Source organism: Alternaria dauci, chromosome 3 (genome assembly GCF_042100115.1).
Source record: "Alternaria dauci strain A2016 chromosome 3, whole genome shotgun sequence".
NCBI classification, from domain to species: Eukaryota; Fungi; Ascomycota; class Dothideomycetes; order Pleosporales; family Pleosporaceae; genus Alternaria; species Alternaria dauci.
Window position 1 is genome coordinate 1,392,770 of NC_091274.1, and position 23,513 is coordinate 1,416,282.

At 54.5% G+C, this 23,513-nt stretch overlaps 6 protein-coding genes across 6 annotated transcripts; 3 read left to right on the forward strand and 3 right to left on the reverse strand.

The window, feature by feature from the left end:
- The first annotated feature begins 392 nt into the window (after positions 1 to 392).
- Positions 393 to 1,611, forward strand: ACET3X_004118 (uncharacterized protein). The gene has a single exon (XM_069450288.1). The coding sequence runs from the start codon at positions 465 to 467 to the stop codon at positions 1,470 to 1,472; it is 1,008 nt and encodes a 335-aa protein (XP_069308096.1). The 5' UTR covers positions 393 to 464; the 3' UTR covers positions 1,473 to 1,611.
- A 925-nt stretch (positions 1,612 to 2,536) lies between these two features.
- Positions 2,537 to 7,794, reverse strand: ACET3X_004119 (uncharacterized protein). Its single transcript, XM_069450289.1, has one exon. It carries the CDS (start codon positions 5,106 to 5,108, stop codon positions 2,922 to 2,924), a length of 2,187 nt encoding a protein of 728 aa, XP_069308097.1. The 5' UTR covers positions 5,109 to 7,794; the 3' UTR covers positions 2,537 to 2,921.
- Positions 7,795 to 8,293: 499 nt separating this feature from the next.
- ACET3X_004120 (uncharacterized protein) lies at positions 8,294 to 9,163 on the reverse strand. The gene is made up of 3 exons (XM_069450290.1): positions 8,841 to 9,163; positions 8,700 to 8,786; positions 8,294 to 8,623 (listed from the first exon to the last, which is right to left on the reverse strand). Exons 1-3 carry the CDS (start codon positions 8,932 to 8,934, stop codon positions 8,493 to 8,495), a joined length of 312 nt encoding a protein of 103 aa, XP_069308098.1. The 5' UTR covers positions 8,935 to 9,163; the 3' UTR covers positions 8,294 to 8,492.
- A 2,902-nt stretch (positions 9,164 to 12,065) lies between these two features.
- On the reverse strand, positions 12,066 to 15,214 carry ACET3X_004121 (uncharacterized protein; the record flags this gene model as incomplete). The annotated part of the gene is made up of 3 exons (XM_069450291.1): positions 12,066 to 14,920; positions 14,975 to 15,044; positions 15,152 to 15,214. The coding sequence occupies 3 exons, from the start codon at positions 15,212 to 15,214 to the stop codon at positions 12,066 to 12,068; spliced, it is 2,988 nt and encodes a 995-aa protein (XP_069308099.1).
- A 1,223-nt stretch (positions 15,215 to 16,437) lies between these two features.
- Positions 16,438 to 20,083, forward strand: ACET3X_004122 (uncharacterized protein; the record flags this gene model as incomplete). The annotated part of the gene is made up of 5 exons (XM_069450292.1): positions 16,438 to 16,583; positions 16,878 to 17,070; positions 17,130 to 17,403; positions 17,454 to 19,826; positions 19,875 to 20,083. The coding sequence occupies 5 exons, from the start codon at positions 16,438 to 16,440 to the stop codon at positions 20,081 to 20,083; spliced, it is 3,195 nt and encodes a 1,064-aa protein (XP_069308100.1).
- Positions 20,084 to 20,789: 706 nt separating this feature from the next.
- Positions 20,790 to 23,460, forward strand: ACET3X_004123 (uncharacterized protein; the record flags this gene model as incomplete). Its single annotated transcript, XM_069450294.1, has 5 exons — positions 20,790 to 20,986; positions 21,080 to 21,881; positions 21,972 to 22,293; positions 22,739 to 23,373; positions 23,428 to 23,460. 5 exons carry the CDS (start codon positions 20,790 to 20,792, stop codon positions 23,458 to 23,460), a joined length of 1,989 nt encoding a protein of 662 aa, XP_069308101.1.
- Positions 23,461 to 23,513: the final 53 nt, after the last annotated feature.

Here is a 23,513-nt window from a genome sequence, read left to right on the forward strand (position 1 = left end):
TCGGTAGCAGGGAGTGAACGACGCAGTTCAGGGCACAATTTGTCGCCATTTGAAATGTCGCCTAGGAAGGCGGGTTCTCTTGGAGAATATGAAAGAAAGAAAGATGGCGATATAATGGAGATACAACGACGAAACCGTCCTGGCCTACGATCCGTGACTAGCTAGATGCGAGACATGTTGCATAGCACGTACCATGTTGATATGCCGCTGGATCGTGTGATGCGACAGCATCATTGTTGGGCATATAGGTATAATGCAGCGGATGAGATGGGGAGAAGTCTCTCCAATGGAATGACCCTGCAGGAATAACCTACGTCATCACGTGCGCTCGCGGGCACAGCGCGAGTTATCGCTTTCCCCCATTGCTCCCCGCATTCCCTTATCCCCACACAACTGCACCCAACTGCACCCAACTGCCAAACCTCTCATTCGCCCTGCGACGCTATTCCCACTCCTCACCCGCCATGAACTCCAACCCGGGCCTTCCGCCGGCGCAAGCGAGACGCAAGCGCAGGAGTACCGCATATGCCGACGATGACAGCGACGACTATAATGATGCGTCATTCGTATACCAGTCTACGCCGCGAAAGACCAAAAAGACCAAACATGCCCCTGAAGTGATCGACCTTACCGGAGACTCTCCGAAGAAGACTGTCCCTAAGAGGGGAGGCAAGCGCGATGCTGATGCGCCTACCGAAGAGAAGCGTGTGAGAGTCTTTCGCAAGAAGGCGCCACAAAGCTACATTGTCATAAAGGAAAGAGCTCTTACCCAGCGTCTGACAGTCCTTTCGCGCGAACGCTGCGGCAGCGATGATGTGCCTGAGGAGAAGGTTATTGTGGCAGGTTCAACTGGAAACGTCTACACAGTCTCGATTGGCCTCGTCCCAAGCTGTAATTGCCCATACGCGAAGAAGGGCAACCAATGCAAGCACATCATCTACGTCATGCTACGTGTGTTGAAAGCACGCGAAGAGGTCGCATACCAGCTGGCCCTCGTCAGTTCCGAGCTGCGTGAGGTCATCAAAAACGCGCCACCCATTCCAGGTGTTGAGACTGACGGCAAGGATGGCACCGAACAAGAAGGCCAGGACGGCAATCGCAAGCCCATCGAGGGTGAATGCCCCATTTGTTATGATGAACTCGGCCGGAATGAAGCCATTGTATACTGCAAGTCCAGTTGTGGGAACAACGTGCACAAGGCCTGCATGCAGAATTGGGTCGCTGCATCAAAGGGCAAAGCGACCTGTCCGTACTGTCGCGCCAAGTGGGAGGGCGATACAAGCCTCGAAGGCAAGCTGGGTGATGTCGATACTAGGAATTTGGAGAGAAACGAGGACGGTTACGTCAATGTCGCAGCCCAACTCGGCCTCAGTGGCGAACGAGACTACTCAACCTACCACCAATACTGGGTGCGGCAACACCTGGGTCAAGGTAGAAGGAGAGGCTACTACGACTACGAGGATGACTACTAATCTGGGAGACTTTGTGACATAAGTAGGGGAGCGGGCTAGTGCATTCGGCGGTTAGGACACTGACACCCGGTAGTACCAGACGCAAGGTATAGCTCGGCACTGGCTCGGCACCATGCATTACATACCACCTATTTTGCGTGTTTCGATAGATATATTCTCTCGCTTTTTGTTGCTTTTCTCACTGATGCCCATGCCCCAGCTTCGGCATCTCTCAACCTTCCTGAGTTGGGCCATCTTGGAAATTACCAACCCTCAGAAATAGCGCAAATGGTGATCGACCACCACTGACGCGGCGAAGCTCCCCCAACCAATCCCACTCCTCTGGTCATCACATGATCAGCAAACCCCTCACGTTGACCTGAACACGTACCTGCATCCGCTCGTCTCGTAATCGAGTCGCTGCAGCTCCACATCTGTCCCAATTACGTCAACACAATCACGACATACGGACGTCCTCGGCAAGACTGCTCCTGCCCACCGGGTCAGTAGCTACTTGCATCCCGTCCAAAGTCAAAAATGAGATGAATGACGCGTCCGTGGATACAACAATTGTCAGGGATTGAACATCCTAGATCGCAAGTATTGATATTAAGAATGCAGTATAGATCCACAGGACTGAAATCTGCTCGAGCCACCAATAACCAACAATAACAACGCACGTCCTTTATCCAAGAAATGTCGGACATGTATGCAGGAGATCTGCTAATGTCGAAGTAGATTGGCAGTAGTAATTTGGCCTGTGCAGCGGTAAGTTCGAGCCGTTCTAAAAAGGTGGCAAGGCTGGAAGCGTGAGGCCGTTCGTTTCTCATGCATGATTGCGTGACACGGGCATAAGGTTGTGCTACTGCAACCATGGCGCGACAAGCCGCAAGCTTTGGTGCGATAATGTACAAGGATGGCATTTGCGCGATGTGCAGGTACGGTCACGGAGCCTGGAGATTATGTTTGTGTCACAGTGAAGCTTTCTTCCCTGCTAGCGGAGACTCGGGCTTTGCCTCGAGTGGAGGGCTGATTGTCGAAAGTGGTCCAGAAGACATCACGACGAAGACGAGACAAGACATGGATAAGTCGCAAGGAATTGATTTGAAAGAATATTTAACGCCTGGTCATTTGATAACCACAACAAAGGAAAGGTCTATGGAAAAAGCCGAGTATCATCAAACGTTGCACCGTCTGTATCCACGTACCAGTCCGACAAGCATGAGGATTGCGAAGAGAGGTTTGGAGAGTAGACAGTCAATATATTGTCCAATGTACATATCAACTGCCTAAACCCCAGACTTTACGTGAACAATCCATCACAAAGGAAACCACCCGACACTCTGCCCCTGCCTGAGGGAACCTGATACAGTAGACAGACAAGACATGCGAGAATGCGGATCAAGCGACCCTACAAAACATTGACAAACAGAAACGCGAAGCTTATCTACAAGACATACACTTCAGCGCTTAGTAGGTGCCGTAGCCGGAACCGTAACCAGAGCCGTAGCTGTTGTCAGGGGTGGGGGTGGCAGCAGGAGGAGTGTAAGCCTCGGTGGAGGAAGAGACGGCAGCCTCAGGGGTCTTGGAGGAGGCACCGCCGTAGCCACCACCGACAGGGTAGGCAGCGCTGGACTCGGCACCAGCAGGGACAGTGGAAGAGGGGATAGCAGTCTCGCCAGTAGGGGTGGCTACCTCAGAGACGAAGGAGAAGCTGGGGAGATCGGAGGTGACGCTGCTGGGAACGGGAACGGCACCGGTACCAGTGGGGTAAGCAGGCTTGGTGGAGGTCTGGAAGCCAGTTGGGCCAACGGGGTAGGGGTTGGTGCCGTTACCGGGGATGGGGTACAAGGCAGTGGGGACTGAGGGGATAACGGAGGAAGCAGTCTCATCAGAAGGAACCTCGGGGGTAGCAGCGGGGTACTCAGCGCCCTTGGTGACAGTGACGGTCTCCTTGGCAGTTACGGTGACAGTAACGGGAGCAGCGCAGTCCTCACCACCCTCGCTTCCAGCAGGAACGGAAGGAGTGGCGTTTCCACCAGCAGGGCCAGTGGGGTAAGCGTTCTCACCACCCTCGCTTCCAGCAGGAACGGAAGGGGTGGCGTTTCCACCAGCAGGGCCAGTGGGGTAAGCGTTCTCACCACCAGCAGGGCCAGTGGGGTAGGAGTTCTCACCGCCGGCGGGTCCAGAGGGGAAGGACTCGGAATCGGCGGGAACATCGCTCTCGCCAGTGGGAGTAGGCTTGACGGTGACGTACTTGGTCGAGGTGGAGGTCGACTTGATGGTGGAAGTGACATCCTCACCGCCCTCGGGGTAGGCAGAGGGGCCACCGGCAGGGCCAGTGGGGTAAGAGTTCTCGCCACCAGCGGGGACGGTGGGAGTGGGCTTGCCGACAGTAACGACGACAGTCGAGTACTGGGTGGAGGTGGAGGTAGAGGTGATCTCAGTGGTGACTGGGTGAGCAGTCGAGCCAACACCGATAGTGTAGACGAGGGTCTCGGTGTAGGTCTGGACGACCTCAGAGACGGGGTGGGTGCTGGTTACACCGGCGGTGGGAGTGGCCTCAGGGAGCTCAGACTCGGGGCAGACGGTGGTACCGACGGGGATGACACTGGTGACAAGCTCGGTGGAATGGGCCGGGCAGTCAGTGACAGTAGGAGGGCAAGCAGTCTTGGTGAAGATCTGGGTGCTGTAGATGGTGGAGGTCACCATGTCGCTGACAGGGGTGGAGGAGACACCAGCGGGGCGGGATCCAGTGCCAGTGGGGTACAGAGGGTAGCCGGTTCCGGCCAAGCTGCTGGTGGCAGCCTCAGGGACGACGGAAGAGGGAACACCACCGTAGCCGCCACCGACTGGGTAAGAACCGGAGGGAATAGCGGAGCTCAGGCTGACGCCAGGAACGACAGAGCTGCTGGTGGCAGCCTCGGGGACAACGGAAGATGGGACACCTCCGTAGCCACCACCGTTGTAGGCAGAGCTGGTAGCAGCCTCAGGGACGGAAGAGCTGGAGCTGACACCCGATGGGACAACAGAGGACATGCTGACACCAGGGGCATAGCTGGAGGCACTGCCGGATGGGACAACAGCAGAGTAGCCAGTTCCGTAGGCTGAGCTGACAGCAGCAGTAGAGCTGATGGTGGGGATCACAGCAGAGCTGGAGGTAGCAGCCTCAGGGACGGAAGAAGAGGGGACACCTCCGTAGCCGCCGCCGTTGTAGGCAGAGCTGGCAGCAGAGCTAGTAGCAGCCTCAGGGACGAGAGAGCTGGAGCTAGCACCGCCGGCAGGGGGGACGGCTCCGTAGCCGCCACCGTTGTAGGCAGAGCTGGAGACAGCAGCAACAGGGGAAGACGACGGGACGTAGGGGACCGCAGGCGAGGAGACAATGGGAGTTGCAGAGGTGGAGGCCTCTGGGGTCTGGACGGGAGTAGCAGAGCTAACGACCGGGACAGCAGAGCTGACAACGGGCACGGCAGAGCTGGACCCAGCAGGGGGCTGGGCGCCATATCCGCCGTTGGAGCCGTAGCTGTTACCACCATAGCTGTTTCCTCCGTAGGAGTCGGCGGCACCGTATTGGCGACGAGCCTGGCGGTGACTGCGAGCCTCAGCGGCATCGGCGGCGGCGAGAGCGGCCAAGAAGGCGACGGTAAGCTTCATCATGATGAAAGTTCAAAGAATTCCTAGCTCTTAAAAACTGAATGGGTATTGACGAGTGAATTCAAAGGTCCAGGCAAAACGTTGATGATCCAGGAAAGAGTGACTGGATGTTCAGGGAATGTGATGTCCGAAGACAGTGTATAGCGAGTGTGGTAAGGAAAAGGTGCCTTGAGTGAGGAGAAAAAACACAGCGAGGGAGGGCGGTATATGAAGGCTCTGGCTGACAGTTGCAGGAAGCGGTCTAAGCACCTGGGTGGCTGCTAACGGCAACACAGATGCGCCCAAGATGGTCAGCCCCCTGGCGGGTGTTAATTTCGTTCAGGAACAACCGGCGGCAGGGGCCAGTCAGCGGCGTCGCTAGCCAGGAACAACTTCAGGGGAATGCATGGAGCTAGCCAGTCAGGAGTGCCGACGAGGACGCTCGATGCATGGCAGCCGCTGGGGAATGTGCCGGTCGCGAGCTGTCGTCTTTGAGAGGTGAGGCTTTATTTTTCCGTCGTTTTCACAGCCGACGAAGCCGCGGAGAGATGTCACGATGGTTTACCTGCTCGCCCCCCCGTTGCGCTAGACGTGTGCGCTGGGATGGTCCTCGCATGGCGTCGTATATCCATCTGTCTGCTTGCCGGCCGTCCCCATAGATTGCGTTTCATGGCGCTTGGCCAAAATAGAAAGCGACCATGCCGCAGATCCTCCCTGCTAGAAGCATCGACAGGAGCGGGTACCTGGCAGATGCGTGCGGTCGGTGAGCACAACAATCGTGCCGAGATTCAGCGCAGACGACGCTGCCGGACGAGACAGAAATGAACTTGCGTGAGCATGAGTGAGATTCGGCCCATGCCCCACTGCCAGCAAAACGGCGCGACCGGAGTGACACTGTGCCACCGACGACAAGAGCCTGTGTTGAGGGCGTTCTCGTGTTTGCGGAGACGCTTGTCGATAGGCATGGGCAAGAGAGCGGTGGACGGCTCCATGGTGTATTGGCCGTCTTTGTCCAAGCGTGGGCCATGGTGAGACGCGCGACTTGAGCCTGCCGCTTCCCATGTCTGCACAAAGAGCCCCAAAGTGACTTCATCGCCGTCGAGCCTGAATCGTCGACGCGCAATCTAGACTATCGCATCCTGAAGCTTCTAGTCGACGTCGCCGTCGTTGGTGAAGTCGTATCGCCTTCAACGGTCCGCCAAACGTCAAGCCACTGTGCCACACATTCTTTCTTCGACGGGCCGCACTCGTATGTCCTGCCTGGGCGTATAGCAAGGCCACGCCCATACCATGTGCACTTGAGACACGGTACCGCTGTCAGTGCATTTGCGCATAATACACAGCCACAACCACGTTCGATTCAGTCCATCGCGACTACTTGCGCCGTCTCAGTCTGTCGCAAGTCTTCCATTTGCCTGCATGCTCCAACACAAGGGCTTGGGTCTTTCGCTGCCGGGATTCCAGTACCGTGTCCGCAGCATGTACTATGTACGATGCTGGGCCGGCGTGCAAACTGGCGACCGGCTCGTAAGATTGATGAGCTTCCCCGCCTAGTCCCTGTAAAAGCTTGTACCCTCGCAAGGAGCGACATGGGCATGTTCTCGACTCCCAACGAACGTCGACTGCTCTTTCGGAAATGAGGTCGATCGTCCAACTATCCCCGCTTCGTTTCTCTCATCTGTTTCGATGCTGCGTGTGGCTGGCCACCCGTCCGCAACGCCGCAATGTCATTGTTGAGGCTTGTCTGGTGCCGAGGCGTGGGAAGTAAATGAAGCAATATTGCTCAAGCTGAACACGAAAGTAGTCAAACACCGGGCGGGGGACACAATGCCCCAGTGCGAAATGCGCGAGAGCGATGACGTGCTAAAAGAAATTACCGACGAGGAAGCAACAATCGTAGTCTCACAACTGCCCAGCTGACACGTCTCGCACCATCACCACAAAGCGCTCTCTTCCACACCCCGTCCTCGGTCAGGGCAGGCACCACTGGTCGCGCCCACATGTCATTGCGACTTCCACACACAATCTCAGAACAAAGGCCACACGTCATCCCCATCTACCCGCATCAACCGTCCATACTAAGCCTTTCCTTCCTATCAAACTTCTGACATGGCCTGCCTTTATCAATCTGCATTAGCGGATCGTGCCGTGATTCGAAACCATCGCTTGCTTTGAAACAAAACGTCAGCCCTACCAGGCTATCCCAACGGCTACCTGGGCACATCTCTGGTATGCGGCTCAGCACATGCGACTCCAACGTCGCCTATGCTTTTCGTGCCTCAGGCTGTTCAAGGCATTAAAGTGCCAAGGTGTAGGGGTATCCACCATGTTACAACTTCGACTGCCTCTGGTAAATGGCGTCTGGGTCTACCACAAGCACTTTGGCCAATGGATCGGGCTAGCGACGAGCTCAACATTGCGAGGCATGTTTCGAGGTGGAATTCTACATTGCCATCTTGAAGTCGTGATACAAGCCGATTGTTTCGCTAAAAGATTGCTTCATCAAGCCAACTTGTTCACCGGAGCATTAACGGCAAGCCACGCAGTCGCCGAGCTTATGATGCTGACAACGAGGTGCTCAATTGAGTAGTCCGCAAACACACTCTGCTTAATTACGCTTTGCAAGGCTCACCATCTCTTCATACCATCTTTTTTTCCACTGCAAGACACTAGCACTGATGTCTCGGCAGTCGCCTCGACCAGTATCACACAAAGGGACGGACCAAGGTTTATACACACGCCATCTCCATCCGGTGGTAGATGGACGTAAATGTATCCATTACAACCTTGTTCTTGATGCTACCTTTTCCATTCAGATACCTCCGCTGCTCTGTCTTTGCCCGTGCATGCGCGCTATCCTTGTCCAAGTTTTCCTTTTTCCAAAGAAACTTCAATCTATCCTGATTGAGAATAAAACATCAGAGAAGAGTACCTAGCACTAAAGTTTGATTATCGGATATTGCTACGACGATGTTAGTTGCATCGTTGATCTGGTCAATGATTGCTACTGTGTAGTCGGTGCTTGTGATCCAAGACGAAGACTCTTGCCCGTCATCTTCTACACGCGCACCGTGGAATGTCTTATTGCCATCATATTCCTCAACGCCGCTGCGTTATGGCATATGCTCAACATACCACAAACTTGGATACATCACACACACACATCAGGTTTGCAGTCATACATCGTTGCAATCTTGAACACAATTAGATGCAGCGCAGCGGTTTTATTTATTCGAGTACTTTATTGTGGAGCGAATGTCATGGTATTTGATCCAACAGCAGAGGTAATCGCACCAAGGAGAAGGTACAACCAAACGAAAGGTCAGTGTAAAGACTGTATCCGCCATAGCCGGTAGCAACCATTGACCAGTAAGGTGTCCAACTAGCCTTCAGACGTCCGGCTTACGCTCAGCACTTCCACGTGAGTTGAACGCCGCAATCCGTGCTGAAGGGAGGGCTAATGCGAGCGCACTGATGATTGAACGATCCATCACCATTGTCAATCCATTGTGTGTCTGTTCCGCAACCCCTGACTACATCTACGATAGTGATTCCGTTAGCAAAAGTGCACTGCGTGTCTTTGACTAACGTTGTAAGTAGAAAGGCTGCACTTGCAACTGAGCCCGTTCCGGAGTTTGACAGGTGTGTCACAGCTGGGGATGACCACGCCACTGCACGAGTTGTCTCCGTAGATCCACATCACTGTTGATTGTCAGGACGTACGTCGAGGAAAGTCTGCCAAGGCTGTTGTGTTACAGTTGTTGTTGGCATTGTTGCCCAAGGCGATTGTGGCTTTGGCTTGCGAGGCGAAGAGCCCAAAGGCTACGACGATGATAGAGGTGGAGTGCATGTTCGCAATCGAGTCGAGAAGAGCTTGGTTTGCGTTGAAGCTGAGATGAGTTGAAATGACGAGACTGAGTTGAGTCCGCAACTGGGCGTGTTTTTATACTGCCTCTCATCATCGGATAGCACATGCAGATGCCATACTGCGTAGGTGGGTATTAATATGACCGTTTGCATATTTCTGACATTGACTGCAGAGGTAGGAAGGTTTCTACTCTCGTTCGTCTAAGGATTTTGAGTTGTGAAACAAATGAAGCAAGAAATCAATCTACGCAGAGCCCAACGGATCAACTTCTTCCTCAAGCAACTGGACTGAGCCAGAAGTCTCAATGAAAAAGGTAGGTTCGCGTCTGCCAGATGTAGTGCAATACTGGCGACACTATGCCAGCAAGTATGAGCAAGCCCAGTGACTTGCCGGCTGGTTTCAAAAATAAGAATAATCTTGAATTTTCCCGTAGGAAAGTTTCAGAGATTAAACTGAAAAGAACAGACTGTAAACCGTTAGCGCACGGACGGATTGTGACTTAGATTAAGTGGGGCGGGCCAGGCTTACTACTACACTTGATCTAAGCCAAAAGGCAAAGAGAGCTGCCGAAGAAACGAAGGGCGGGAGGAAGGCGGGTTTATATAGACTTTGGAAAGCTCTGAAAGACGCTAGTGTCCTAGCCTCGCACCACGCGTTGCCGGGTCAATGGTGACGTAAAGAGACGTACAGAGTGGAGAAAAGTGGTCTGGATGATGTCGGAAGGTAGGCGGTAACGGCGAAATTATGCGTGGTGCGGGTCTGGGAAAGGCATAATGGCTCTGATTCGATACCTTGTGAGGGGCCGCAAACAGCCGATATTCCGGTGTGCACTGAGCCGTGTTGCATAAGGTGTGCATAATCATGTCACGCCATAGAAGGGAAAAATCGAACGCCACTCTTGTAGTCGCCTAGGTAGAGTATCGCTACGTAAGGAAACTAACTGCTCTCCCTGTAGTCGCCTAGTGGGGTGTTCGATTTTTCCCTAGTATGGCGTGATGTTATTCCAGGCTATTCTATTCTAGTGACGGACGGGTAACGTGTGACTGGGATAGTACCAAAGCACCTCGTATGGATCTTGCCGGCTGAGTGAGCTTATCGTTGCTCTGCGGTGTCGCTGCTGTGAGATGACCCTCTCGTTGATACCGCTTGCGTGTCTTCAACAGTTTCGCACATTGTTCGGCAAGTCTTCGGCTGAAATGACATTGGCGCGCAATGTGACGCAGCCTGCGGACGGAGAAAACAATCTTCACCACTACTGCTGTGTGCCACCACTCGCATGTTCAAGCTGAAAGAACAGGTAATATACCGGATCGGGGACGTAACACAGTCTGTGTAGTTGTCTGCCTCCCTAAGTATGCATGCAGCACAGTGGAGCTTATCATGGTAGACTGGCTGTCGCTCTACTGAAAGGCAGATACTTTCACATGACGCCAAGCATGGCACATACCTGGTATAGATGGAGCCGTCCCATCTTAGTTAGCTAGATACCTTGGTAGACTTATACCTCATTCATGATCCCACATATCACAGGTACGACCAGACGAAGCGTTGACCCCATCTATCCGTCATTTGAGGGACATGCGGGAGTATCCATATCATTTTTGTGCAGAAGAGTTGATCATAACAGGGTAATTAACAAGTGACGCTGTGAGAATAAGGTTGCTGCAGATCAATGCAGCCTCGGGCAAACGCCGCAAGGCCGCAGAGGTGGTCGCGTCGCATGTACCGTACTTGAACTAGTTCTCCTTTTAGCTTTCTACTCAGATCAGGTGCAGTAGTTTTACTGTTTCGTATTGGCGTCCCTGCACTAACGATCGCAACATAAATCAAGCCCAAGAGCATACATCGCGGTTCACCAGTCGTCAAGGCGACACTTACAGTAAGCCTTGAATGTGTGTATACCGAGGTATTCAGGCAATCTGTTCAAAGCCGCTCTCACTACTGTGTAGCTATCTGCCTTCTCCAGTGCTACGTCAAAGCATCAGCCAATTAACCAACGCAATATAGCCCTTCGTAATAATCACAGTGTGAAAAGAGTTGAAGGCAGGAAGCGGCCGCATTACCTTGAGAGTAGCTAGCGCCTCAATGTACCCACTGATGCATGCACGAAGGAATAGATGTCAGTCGAGATGATTCGTAATCTATTGCATTGCCATGATGCTGCGTGCCAACATCTAAACATTCCAGCATCTCAGAGCATCGCTCACGCCAATATCGCTATGCATAATCTCATACCTCGATGCAAACGCCGTACCAATGCTACCATCGATAATTACATATTACAGGTACCATGTACTCCCGAGGAGGCAGGACCTGCTGGTTCATACGCTCCTTCATGAAGACGTAGAGCACGCTGCTCACGATCTTCCCAATAACCCTGAAAACCAATTCGCAAGATTCTTCCCGCCCATACTGGGGGTAAACGAGAGTACACTATCTGTATCTCTATCTCTATCGCTGCCACTCTCCTGGAGACTGTCTGTACTGCTGGTTTCGGGCGTATGCGGTTTGGCGTCTAACGTGTTGTGCGAGCTAGATTTGACCACCCTGGAGGAGACTTGTGGGAAGGCCACGCCGCGAGGACGAACCGGCGATGTGTCCGGGCTGGGCTTTCCTCGATCACGAAAGCTGTAAGAATGTTTAGGTGTTCGGTGCGAGTGAAAAATTCTGGGTGTTCCACCTCGTGAAATTGAGGGTCGTGGACCATAGACCAAAGAGGGAACAGGGGAGGGCGCATCCATATCACAAGATACGGATGATGGTGTAATAGATGCTGGTATGTTGCGATGCGTCCTAGACGTATTGCTTGGTAATGTAGACGTCGAGACATGGTCCGCCTCTGATACTGATGACGTCTCATCGGTTCGTGCATGGTTATTGACGACTCTAATGGTTGGAGTAAGAGGTCTATCACTCGCCATAAAAGTAGATGTAGGCGTCGTTGTCGCTGCTACTAGGTCCAACCCCGTTAACGCTGCAAATTTCGTTTGCATTGATAGGGGAACACTGCCAGTCTTAACCCAAGGACGGACGGTGAATTGTCTGTTCGGAAGATCTAAGACAAAAGATCAGCTCAAACACAGATGGGAAGGCTAGGAATAGATGGCAGGTGTCTAGGCAGCACCACCTTCATCTCCCTTGGCCTCCTCTGGGTTCTCTGCTGGGGCTTCGGCCTCTCCGTTTTGCCCCTCAGCACCATCGCCGTTGGTTGCAGCCGCTGCTGCGGCAGCGGCCGCGGCCTCAGCTTCTCTCTGTTGTTTCTCTGCTTTGGCTCGTTGTCTTGCAGCTTCCCGTTCAAAGTTTTCCTTTCGCGCGCGCTCGTCTTTCGCTTTACGGAGACGCTCTGCTTCCTCGACGCCACCACTCTTCTTGAGCTTGCCTTCCTCGACAAAGTTGCCAAGCTCGCGCTTGAACTCGTCATCGTTCCTAGTCTCAAGATCACGTTGTCGCGCCTTCTCAGCTCGCTCAATGGCCTCCAGCCTGCCTTCGTGGTTTGGCTGCAGGGCTTTGACTTCTCCAAGCACACCATCTCGAGCCTGACGTGGATCCACGGCTTTATCCAGAGCGACCGCATTGAGCATGTTGCGGCCACTAGCGGAGCGCATCCCCTTGCCAGCCTCCTTCTCGCTTTCAAGGTTCTGCTGTTTGGTCGCCTGCTCCACCAACTCAAGTGTTTGTGCTGCTTTTTCAAGATCATCCTGCAAATCCGCCGCCAGTTCTTCCTGCATGGTAAGCATGTCTCGCTCTTCGCATACAGTCTGCAACTCCTGTTCCCAGATCTTGGTCCAGAGAGGCTTCTCTTTAGCGAGGAGATCCTGCAATTTCTTGAGCTCTGCGGTAGCAGTCGAAAGATCCTTGGCAGTGGTCTCAAGCTGGCGGGGAAGAGGCCGGACACCACGTAAGACGACGTCCTTTCTGAGATCCTCAACAAGATCCTGTAGGTCGTCCACCCTGTTGACAATCTTCTCTGAGTCGTCTTGCAGGGCCTTCTTGCCGGTGTTGATGTAAGCACGACCGCTATCTCCATCAAGTGAGGGCAGGGCAGCCTTTATAGCCGTGGACTTGACAGCACTGGCTTTTGTGCGTATCGTCGACATGCTAGCTTGTATGTCCGACACGAACGACGAGTAGGTCTGTCGGACGACTGCCAAATCACGACGCAGCGACTGGACCTCGCTGAGTTGGGTGGCTGAAGTAACGTTGTCGGCGGAAGGCGCGCCTATCGCAATAGGGCGAGAAGGTAGCAGTGCGGAGTTGCGAGTTGAAGAGAGAGGGGCAGCCGAAATCCCAGCGATCTCCTTGGTTGTTTGCTGTTGGCGTTCGGCCACTCGTTGTATGGTTGCTTGTTGATCCTCGACTACCGTTTTTATGCTCTCGACAAGTTTGCTAAGTCCGCCAAACTTGTCGTCGATGTGACTTTTCACTTCGTCGAGTTGTTCCACATTTAGGACGAGCACAGCTCGGTCTTTGATATCGTGGATATCCTCGAGCTCGTACCGTACGCCAGAAACAGGATCCTGGATGTGGATCTCGGGCAGATCGCCGTAACGGTGGGTATCCCATGCAAATTTCTCGATGAACGCAAGTTGTAGGCGAGCGGAGGAGAGCTCAGCGCCATCTGTGAAGACGTATTTTTTTATCTTGCTTTTGTACTGGAGGAACAAGGTGAGCTCTTTTCCTTGCTGAGGCGATTGTTCTGGGATGAATTGTGAAGGTTGTGGAGAAGGTGTCTTAGTCCTGTAGGAGCTGTTGCGGCTGGCTACAGGCCTGGATGGTTCTTCTTTTACTGGCGATGCAGATCCAAGCTCAGCCGGCTCTGATAGTGGGCCGTTCAAAGTAGCACCTAGTGAAAGCTGGTCGCCTTCTGGGAATCGTGGCTGTGCGAGCTTATCGTCTGGCGTTTTTTGTACGGGACTGTCTTCGGGTCCGTTCTCCTTAGGTGGTAGAATGCTCGGCGCAGTGCTTTGAGAACTTTCTTCGGATATGCGTCTTTCGTTGGGCTGATCGAAAGAAAACTTGGTTTCCACGGCGGGTCTCTGTTGCGTTAGACTCTGATTCGACCGCTGGCGGTTGTGCATCATGGACGCCCTCGTTCGTACTGCATTCATGGATTCGCGCACATCCCGTCCCCTATTTGGTATGGGCGAATTCTGCACCGGTGGAAGTGGAATGCCATTTGTCCCAAGATGCTTCTGGATCTGGTACGCTGAGAATCGGCGCGAAGCCCTGCGCTCAAGCTCACCACCTCTTTGCAATGCTGCCAGCGCATCTTCCTGCTTCGGTGGGGGTGGAGGTGGAGGAAAGTCGACGGGGTAGTTTGGTCGCGGGGGGTCTGGTGTTTTGGGCATGGCATCGTCTGCGGGGTACGGGGCCACGACAGGCATTTGCTGGGCAGTGCCGTTCGACAGGGACGAGTCTGTGGAGAGCTGGCTCGCGGCGGTTGAGCGGTTCGCTTTCGGGTTCGAGGGGATAGCATCGTACTTGCTTGGAGAGGCCCGCCCCCCAGCTACCGAAGATGAACGCGGAGGAAGATCGGGGCCCCCAAACGCTGGGCTGTCACCTCTCGAAGGTAGCCTCTGGCTCGCCGATCTTGGCTGTTGGTGTTCCTCGACCTCACCACTGCTCCCAACGCTGCCCTGGCGCGGACTACCACCGCCGTTGAGTGAGCCATCTCTTCCTGTGCGCTGCCGTAACCGCTGTTGCTTCTTCTTCAGGCCGTGGAGCAGGTTTATTATAATGTCTCGTATGCGCGGGAGGAAGTTGTCGAGGCTGGCTTGCGAGGCTTCCTGGCTCAGCGTCTCCTCTAGTATGCCACGCAGCAACTCGGGCACGTTTCCGAGATCGTTGGTGTCGACGCCGATTGCGTTGAAGGCGCGTGACGCGATGTTGAACTCATAGCCCAGACGCACGTAGACGTCCGAGACCTCGCTCTCGGTGGCGGTCCCGCGCGACCATAGTGTCAACGTCTCTGCAGCGTGTTAGTAGGGTGGTGTATGCGGGGCTGCATGCGCCGTGGACGGACCGAGGAGCTGCTTTGTGGCGACGAGCAGGTGCGTGACGGACTTTTCTATCTGCGAGAGCTGCTGCTGGGGCTGCATTTCATCTGGCGTCAGTGGCTGTTGTTTGGTGTTGGGCGCGGAATGCGGAGAGAGAGAGCGGGAGAGAGGGAGGGAGGGAGAACCCATGCTGCTGCACGTACATTCTTGGGCGCACGGCGTGATGACCCCTGAGACGAGCGGACAGAAGACGACTCCTCTGTCATATTGCCGGCTTGGTGTGGCGCAGGTGTGCGGCGTCAACAGCAGAGTGAAGGGCCGGGCTGGGAGCGCGAGAGGCACGACGCTCTCTTGTTGGCGACCACGTTGGGTGCACCGACGTCGGAGATGCCTGGGGGCGAGCTAACACGAGAGTGGCTGGGCGGCACGTGGAGCAGTCTCACCTCCAACCTCGTAGAATTGTTTCTTCCATGTGCCAAACGTCTCTCTACGTCATTTGCGGCGAAAAGAAGTTTGTTGAGGGTAAATGGCAAAGGGCGGCTTTGGCCTTGGTCGGGTGCGCCTTGGTCGGGTGCGTCTTGGGCATGTGCGGGCTGACCTGACGGCAAGCAAACGTACCATGCAACATGCCCGGCTCCATCCATCGTCGCCCAGCATACGCTTCTGACTTGAGATCTGCCATGTACGTGGCCACAGCAGCTGCAGACGAGCGCAGACTACGGGCAGCGTCCGGCCTATGTTCGCGCTACTCCATCAAGCTGCCGCTGGGTGCGTGGTTGACTGGGGTAACCATTGTGTGCATGCCCCTCTAGCATGCTTTGGAACGCAGCGAACAGGTGTTGCCCCGTAATTGTAGATGGCCTCTCTGCACACGTATCTTGTTTGATGGGGGCGCCTCTGACGCCCAAAAGCATGTGCAGAGCGCAAAGAGCAGAGAGCACACACAGAGAGAGAGAGTGAGGCGTGAGGTGTAGCTGACGACAATAAACGCTCTTGGCAGCGCAGAGGGCAGCCCTGAACAGGTCACCGACGATTGTCTCGGCTTGTCGTCAACTTACCGTCTCCTCTCTATTCCATATCTCGCGCCGCCATCCTGCGGCCTGCCTGCCTGCCTGACCGTTGCGCTCTCGTGCCGTCAACCGAGCATTCACGGCTACTGCCTGAGCCTGGCCTAGTTCCCGCACCTTGCACTTGTGTTTCATCCAGGCGATCCGCTTGGCGTTGCACCTCACTCTCAACCTCTGGCTACCGTTCGGGCACAGCCTCCTATACCATCGCAACTCCGCCGTCCGGCTGCCCCCCGCCCTCTCCCCCTCGCCCTTCCAAAGCTCGTCGACTCTGCGCCTGCTGCCGCATTGAGCGTCGTGCGCTACTCTCACCCTAGAGTTGGAGCTCCTTCCTCCCCCGCCCGTCGCTCCTTCTCCCGCAACCACAAACCGAACCTCAGACGCACGCTACTGAGCTCGCCCGCGCTTTCCTCTCCCCATCCATGTCCACTGCCGCCGCGACTCCCAATACCTCCTCCAATGCTCTAAACCCCGCCTCCAATCCCGCCAGGCAACTGAAGATGAGCACTGCGGCCAAAGGCATCGACGCACAGCGAAAGCCCGGAAGCCCCATCGACGGCGGCCACAAGTAAGCTCATGCTCCTTGCACACTCTCTACACCTCAACACTTCCCCTGCCGCCTTGCCCCGCCTGCCTTGCTCTCCCTCCAAGAGCCTGCCTGCGTGCCTCGACTGCTCCCCACAATGCGGCACATTCTCGTGTGAAGTGCCGTCGGTCACATGGGGCCACAGTGCGACTGCCCTGTCCACTAGACGACTCCCTCCTCGTGCATTGTGCCCAATTGCCTTACATGGCGATGCTCCTTCTTCCACACCACCCTGCTCACCTGCACCTGGCGCAATGCTGACTTGGCGACTTGCAGAAAACCTCCGGCCAAATCGGCATGGACCCAGGGCACCAATCCCATCACCCAGCGCCCGACTCACTCTCCCACCCCAAACGGTGCCGTCAACTCGCCCAAGCCCCCACAGAGCTCGACGGCTGCCTCCGCCGACAACGCTTCCGCCATGAGGCACCTTAGCGACCGCATGATGTATCTGTTGGCCAACCTGACGGTAAGTGCCAGCTGGCTCTCAGTGCAGCACGAGTCAGCGAAACTGACCATACCAAACAGGGGCTCCCGGGTATCATTACACTCAAGAACGGCGACAAGTACTCTGGTGTCCTCTCGGGCACCTCCCTAGATCCTAGCGAGTTACGCTATGTCTTCAAGATGGTCAAGAAGCTCTTGCCCGCCAGTAACGCTCAGACCAACGGTGCCAGTCAGTCGTCCGACGACTACGTTGGCTCAGGGGACTACCACGTCATGTCATTCGACATGAGCGATGTGGCTGATTTCAACGTCAACAACGTGGTCCTCGACAAGTCCCAGCTCAAAGGCCAAAATGGTAAGTACCAAAATACCAAGCTGATTCGCATGCCACGACTAACAAGCAAGGTACTTCTGGCTTCCGCACCGATACCGACATTTCTGGCAAGCTCGAGCTCCGCGAGCGCAACCTCCAAAAGTGGGAGCCGTCCGAGGTAGATCCCAACATGACTCTCGAATCCACTGGACGTACGGGCGACTGGGATCAGTTCGCCACCAATGAGCGCATGTTCGGCGTGAAGAGCAACTACGACGAAAACATATACACGACTACAATCAACAAGAACGACCCACAGTATGCGGAACGGGCCGCCCGCGCTGAGAAGATCGCTCGAGAGATTGAGGGCAGTAGCGCAACCAACTCACATGTTCGCGAAGAGCGAGGAGGATATACTGCGGCCGACGACAATGGCGACGAAGAGGACAAATACAGCGGAGTACGACGAGACCTCCCAAATTTGTCAAGCGGCCAATCCAACCGATACACTCCGCCCGCACGACGAGCTCCCGCCCCGGAAGCGACAGTGCCTGGTGCGCCAGTGGACCCCGCGATCATCTCATCCTCTGTTGCACGACCTGCCTCGCAGTCGACACAACGTGCTGCAAGTCCCGCAAAGCCAGCTGCTGGTGCACCCGAGCCTACGAAAGCCCCAGAGGTCCCCAGTGATGCTTCCAAGACAGCACCAAAACCCACTGATGCGCACAAGGCCATTACAGAGCAACTGCAGAAGCCAACCAGCACGATCAAGTCGGGCGTCGCTGCCATCCCCCCCAGGAAATCTGGACGGCCACATGATGCCACTACAAACGTCGAACATGATCTTCTTGATTCCTTCAAGCAATTCTCGGCCGCTGAGAAACTACGCATTTCCGACCGTCAGAGGCAGTTTGCTCGAGAGAACAAGGCTGTAAAGCTCAACGATCTCAAAAAGTTCGCGCTCAACTTCAAGTTGAGCACGCCTGTACCGTCAGATCTTGTTCCCATACTCGCTAAGGACGAGACGAAGCAGCAAGCCATTGTTGACAAGGCCAACCGACAAGCTCAAGAGATGAAGACCACGTCTTCGAAAGCATCAAGCAGTGTTGCAGACCCAAAAGCTGCCGCGCGCTCTGCTGCGAAGCCCGAGTCCACTCAAGCCTCTCCTAGCGCCAACGTAGACCGTCAACAAAACCAGCGTCCCCGACCAGGGCAGCCAGCCTATGCATCTGCTAGTATGCGGGGTTCTCACCAGAACATGAACCAGATACCTCCCCGTAACCAAGGACTCCTCAGCACTCGTTTGCAGATGAACCACCAGCAGCATAAGCAGCAAGGTGCTATGCCCTACAACGGCGTTCCTCAACCGATACCCGCTCAGGATATGCGTATGCCGCCCACTGGTCCTTCGCAGCCTTCGAGCGGTGCCCAGACACCTTCTTCCAGCGTATCTACGAGGTTCAACGTCCGCGCTCATGAATTCAAGCCAAACCCGGCTGCTAGTACCTTCCAGCCTGGCGGAACTCCCAGTGCGACCTCTAGCCCTCGACCAAACTCTTCAAGACAGGAAGTACGCAAGCCTCCTGTCACCAACTTCTTCACTGGCCAACGGCCCACTGTGAAAGCGCTGGATGGACCGACAACCTTCAATGCTATTGGACGCCTCGAGAAAGAAGCCCAGTCGAGCGACAAGCCCCATCACTCTGATATTGCGCCTCCGTACAAGACACCCCCTACCTGGGACTTCCCTTCTTCGAACACACACAAGGGATACGAGCAGCTGTTCGACCATGCCCCTCCGCCCGCACCGTTGTCGGTACCGCAACACGTCATGGCTAATGGCCCTATTCCTCATCAGCATCAACTACCACCTCATCTTCAGGGTGCCCAAGGCATGGCACAAGGGCCGGCAGCTCAACACACGCCTCGCGGACCACCGATACAGCCGCATCTTGGCCAGGACCAGCATCATTTCGGCGGTCAACACATGCAGTATTCGCATTCGACATCATCGGTCCAACCTTCTCCACGGCCTATGGCGCCCTATATGTATGGCGCGCAGCCGCAACCAATGCCAGGCTATCCTCAGCAAATCCCACAGTATGGCATGAGCCCCGGCATTCAGCACGCCACCATGCGGAACCCACAAGGCGGCCAGTTCATGAGTGGCCCGGGGCCGGCGATGGGTGGCCAAATGATGACACAACAGCCTTCAAATGGACCCTTTATGGGAATGCCTGGTAACCCGCAGATGCAGATGTACTCTCCCGGTCCCACCCCCGCATACCCCCAATACGGTGCTCATATGCCTGGCCCTGGTGCCAACGGGTTTCCTAGCCCTAGGCCAGGTGCGCCTATGATGAGCCACCAAGGATCCCAACAAGGACACCACCAACAGCCGCCTATGATGTATATGCAACCTGGTGCTCCAGCTCCTCAGATGTATCAAATGCAGCCGGCAAACAGTAGGTAGCACGTCAGTGACTGATGCAACACGGCTAACATCACTTCAGTGGCTCCAATGCGAGGACCTTTCCCACAGCCATACCAAGGCGGTCATTATGGCTCGCCACAGCAGCATCACCAGTTTCCCCAGCAACACCGGGGTACACCCAGTGGCAGCTACTCGCAGCCTATGATGCAACAGCACTCGACGGGTCCCCAGGCTCCGCCCACTGGTCCCGCTAATCATGCACCAGACGGCAGCAACGAACCCAAATGAGAGCCTTCCGAGTAGCTTGGCCGCAGATGAGCGATGTCCGCAGCGGCCTGCTTCTTAAGTTCCGCGACATGCTCTCCGTGCCTGTTTTACCAGATTTTGCTATGCGCTTAGCGTGGATGGGTTGGTGTGCGCCACTGTGATGGGTGGCTTGAGGCATAGCGACAGGCGTTGACTGGGCATGATAGGTGCATAAGGGATCACGGTATGGATCAAAATCTTGAGGGTCATGGACATGCAAGACACGACGATAAGGAAGGGAAGGAGCTGCCACGTTCGCTACGCTACACGCGATGGCAACGTGCCATGGAGGAGCAAGTTACGAGGATTGCTTTGGCGTTCTCTGACCGCGAGCGAGCGTTGGAGAGGGGCAAGCGGACAACTACAAGCAAGAAGAGCACGTTCATGTGAGCGCATGCTTTTCGACCACTATCAATACTACCAAATTCAAAATCCACGTTCATGTGCTCGTGCTCGTGCCTGTGAAGACCCCTGTTTATCATGCAGGTGGCATGGATCACCAGGCACAAATCTGACCCACCCGCTAGCGTGCTGCCAGCATTCCGCCTTCCCGCAGCCATTCCGACACTACCCCAGAGAACAGCTACTACCAGCTTTCCCTTCTGTACACACTTCTTTTCCTGTACACTCTTCTTATGTCTGTGTGCATTATATGCCGATTTCAGATGAAGACTTGTAACTACACAGCATGAGTGACACTGCTGCAGAACCCCTGATTTCTACTGACCGCGGTGTTCCGAACAATGCACGCGACCGCTACGACGAAGACGACGATGAGAGTATCGGAGAGGACGAGGTGGACGAGAGCGCTCTGCTATCTCCAGGGCTATTTATATGGTGTCTGACAATATGCGCCGGCGTTTCTGGGCTGCTCTTTGGATACGAGTGAGTACATCTCGTTACATGGTTGTGATTCTTTGCGCCATGTTTCAGCACATCTATGCTTGTGGAAGCAAACACATACTGACAGGTTTGCAGCACTGGTGTAATATCTTCCACGCTCATATCCATAAACACCGACCTCTCCTCCCGACCCCTTACCACCCTCGACAAGAGCTTGATCACGTCTTGCACCTCGTTCTTCGCGCTTCTGGCATCACCTTTGACGGGTATTCTCGCCGATACATACGGCCGTAAAACTGTCATACTCGTTGCGGATATACTCTTCATACTTGGCGCACTGTTGCAGGCATGGACAAGCACTGTTGGGGGTATGATCGTAGGTCGGTCTATCGTCGGCGCGGCAGTCGGAAGCGCGTCGTTCGTTGTACCGTTGTACATCTCTGAGCTGAGTCCCAGTCCTTTCAGGGGGCGACTAGTGGTGGTCAGCAGCCTCTTTATTACAGGAGGTCAGGTTGTCGCATATATTGTTGGGTGGCTTTTCTCGGAGAAATTGCATGGCTGGAGATGGATGGTTGGTCTGGGAGCTTTGCCAGCTGCCTTGCAATTCGTCATGCTGTTCCTTCTTCCGGAGACACCGCGATATCTTGTCAAGGCCGGACGGATTCAACAGGCGAGGAAGGTGCTAGGCAGAGTGTACAAAACCGACGAAAGTGGGACAAAGTTGGTTAATGCCGTACTGAGGCGTGTAGAGAAGGAGATCGAGGAGGAAGAGGACGCTGCGGGATTGCGAGGTGCTCATGACGTGGCTAAGAGCGGTTGGAGAGCCAAGATAGAGAGGGTGCAAGACAACTTCTCCCAACTAGTTGCGATTGGAGGCAATCGTAGAGCGCTGATTATTGCATGCATGTTACAGGGCTTGCAGCAACTGTGTGGATTTGTAAGTTTCTTTTCCCGACTCCTCCAACGATGTACATGTGTACTCTCGCAAACACATCGTCCTCTAAATTCACAGCTAACATGGCATCAGAACTCTTTAATGTATTTCTCCGCTACCATCTTCCGGCTCGTCGGTTTCGAATCTCCAACGCTTACCTCGCTCTCCATCGCCATAACAAACTTCCTCTTCACACTGGTGGCATTCCATTACATCGACCGCATTGGGCGCCGTCGTATCCTCCTCTGGTCCATACCCATTATGGTCGTTGGCCTCGCCCTCTGCGCCATCGCATTCCTCTTCATCGACCTTCCCACCGACGAAGCATCTGCCACGGCCAATGCCGGAAACAACAAGATTTGGCCTCTTATCATCCTTTTCTCAATGGTAACCTACGTCGCTGGCTATGCTGTAGGTATGGGAAACGTCCCCTGGCAACAATCGGAACTCTTCCCTCTCTCGGTTCGATCTCTGGGTTCTGCAATGTCCACGGCTACAAATTGGGGATCTAACACTTTGATTGGGATCACATTTCTGCCCATGATGAACGTCTTCACCCCGGTTGGTACATTTGCATTGTATGCAGGAGTTTGTATGCTTGCTGAACTTGTGATTTGGAGGATTTATCCTGAGACAGCGGGACTCGGATTAGAGGATGTGGGTGGGTTGTTGAAGGATGGATTTGGTGTTGAAGATAGTGTAAGAAAATTTAGGGAGAGGAACAAGAAGAGGTGATGGAGCAGAGTGCTTGACAGACACGTACACGAGAAGAGGGTTTGTGTGTATGCGAATAGAAGCTGATGTGACGTCCAAGTCGTCAAAGAGTTTTGAACATGACAGCTACTCGTGTGAATAATAAGAGCCGACATCTGAGCATAAATATCGCCCTATCCACTTCTCATTCTCTTCCCTCGATCTCCAGACTCGTAGCCACATCTACATACTTACACTAAACTACGTCGACACACTCACAGCCATGAAGTTCACAACCCTTCTAGCCACCACCCTCAGCGCTCTAGTAGCATCTGCTCCAGTCCATGCTTCTTCTTCGCTTCTTCCCCTCCCTTCAACCCCGGCACCCGGATCTGGCATGATGATAGATAACATGCCCCCCAACAACAACCTCCCCGGCGGCGGTATTGCCTCTTCGTCCCCCCAAGCCATACACAACAAGCGTGCCCTCGCAAACGAGGTCTCGGATACACACGACTCCTCTACGTACTACGACGCAGCCGCTGAGAAAGAAGCAGAAGAATTGGCTCTTGTGTTGGATGCCGCGAGTGGGAATGTAGCAGAGATTGAAGGTGCAGGCGCCGACGACAATGTCAAGGTGAAGAGGAGACAGGGAGTTCGAGGAAGGAGGGATACAGGAGGATGTAAGTCTTACATTCCGGCTAAATGTGAGAAATGCCAGAAGATTTCGGAGATGTATCAAGCGTGCTTGTGCGAGAAGAAAGCTCTAGACGAGTGTGTGCAGGGCAAGCGTCAGAACTATGTAAGTGAAGATGATCTCTGCAGATGTAAAGTGACGGCACTAACATGTCAATAGGACGTATGCGCAAAGAAGGAGTGCCCGGCTTAGGGTACGTCGTACTACGACAAACACCCTCTTCACAAGCTAGCTTGTGCTTGAAT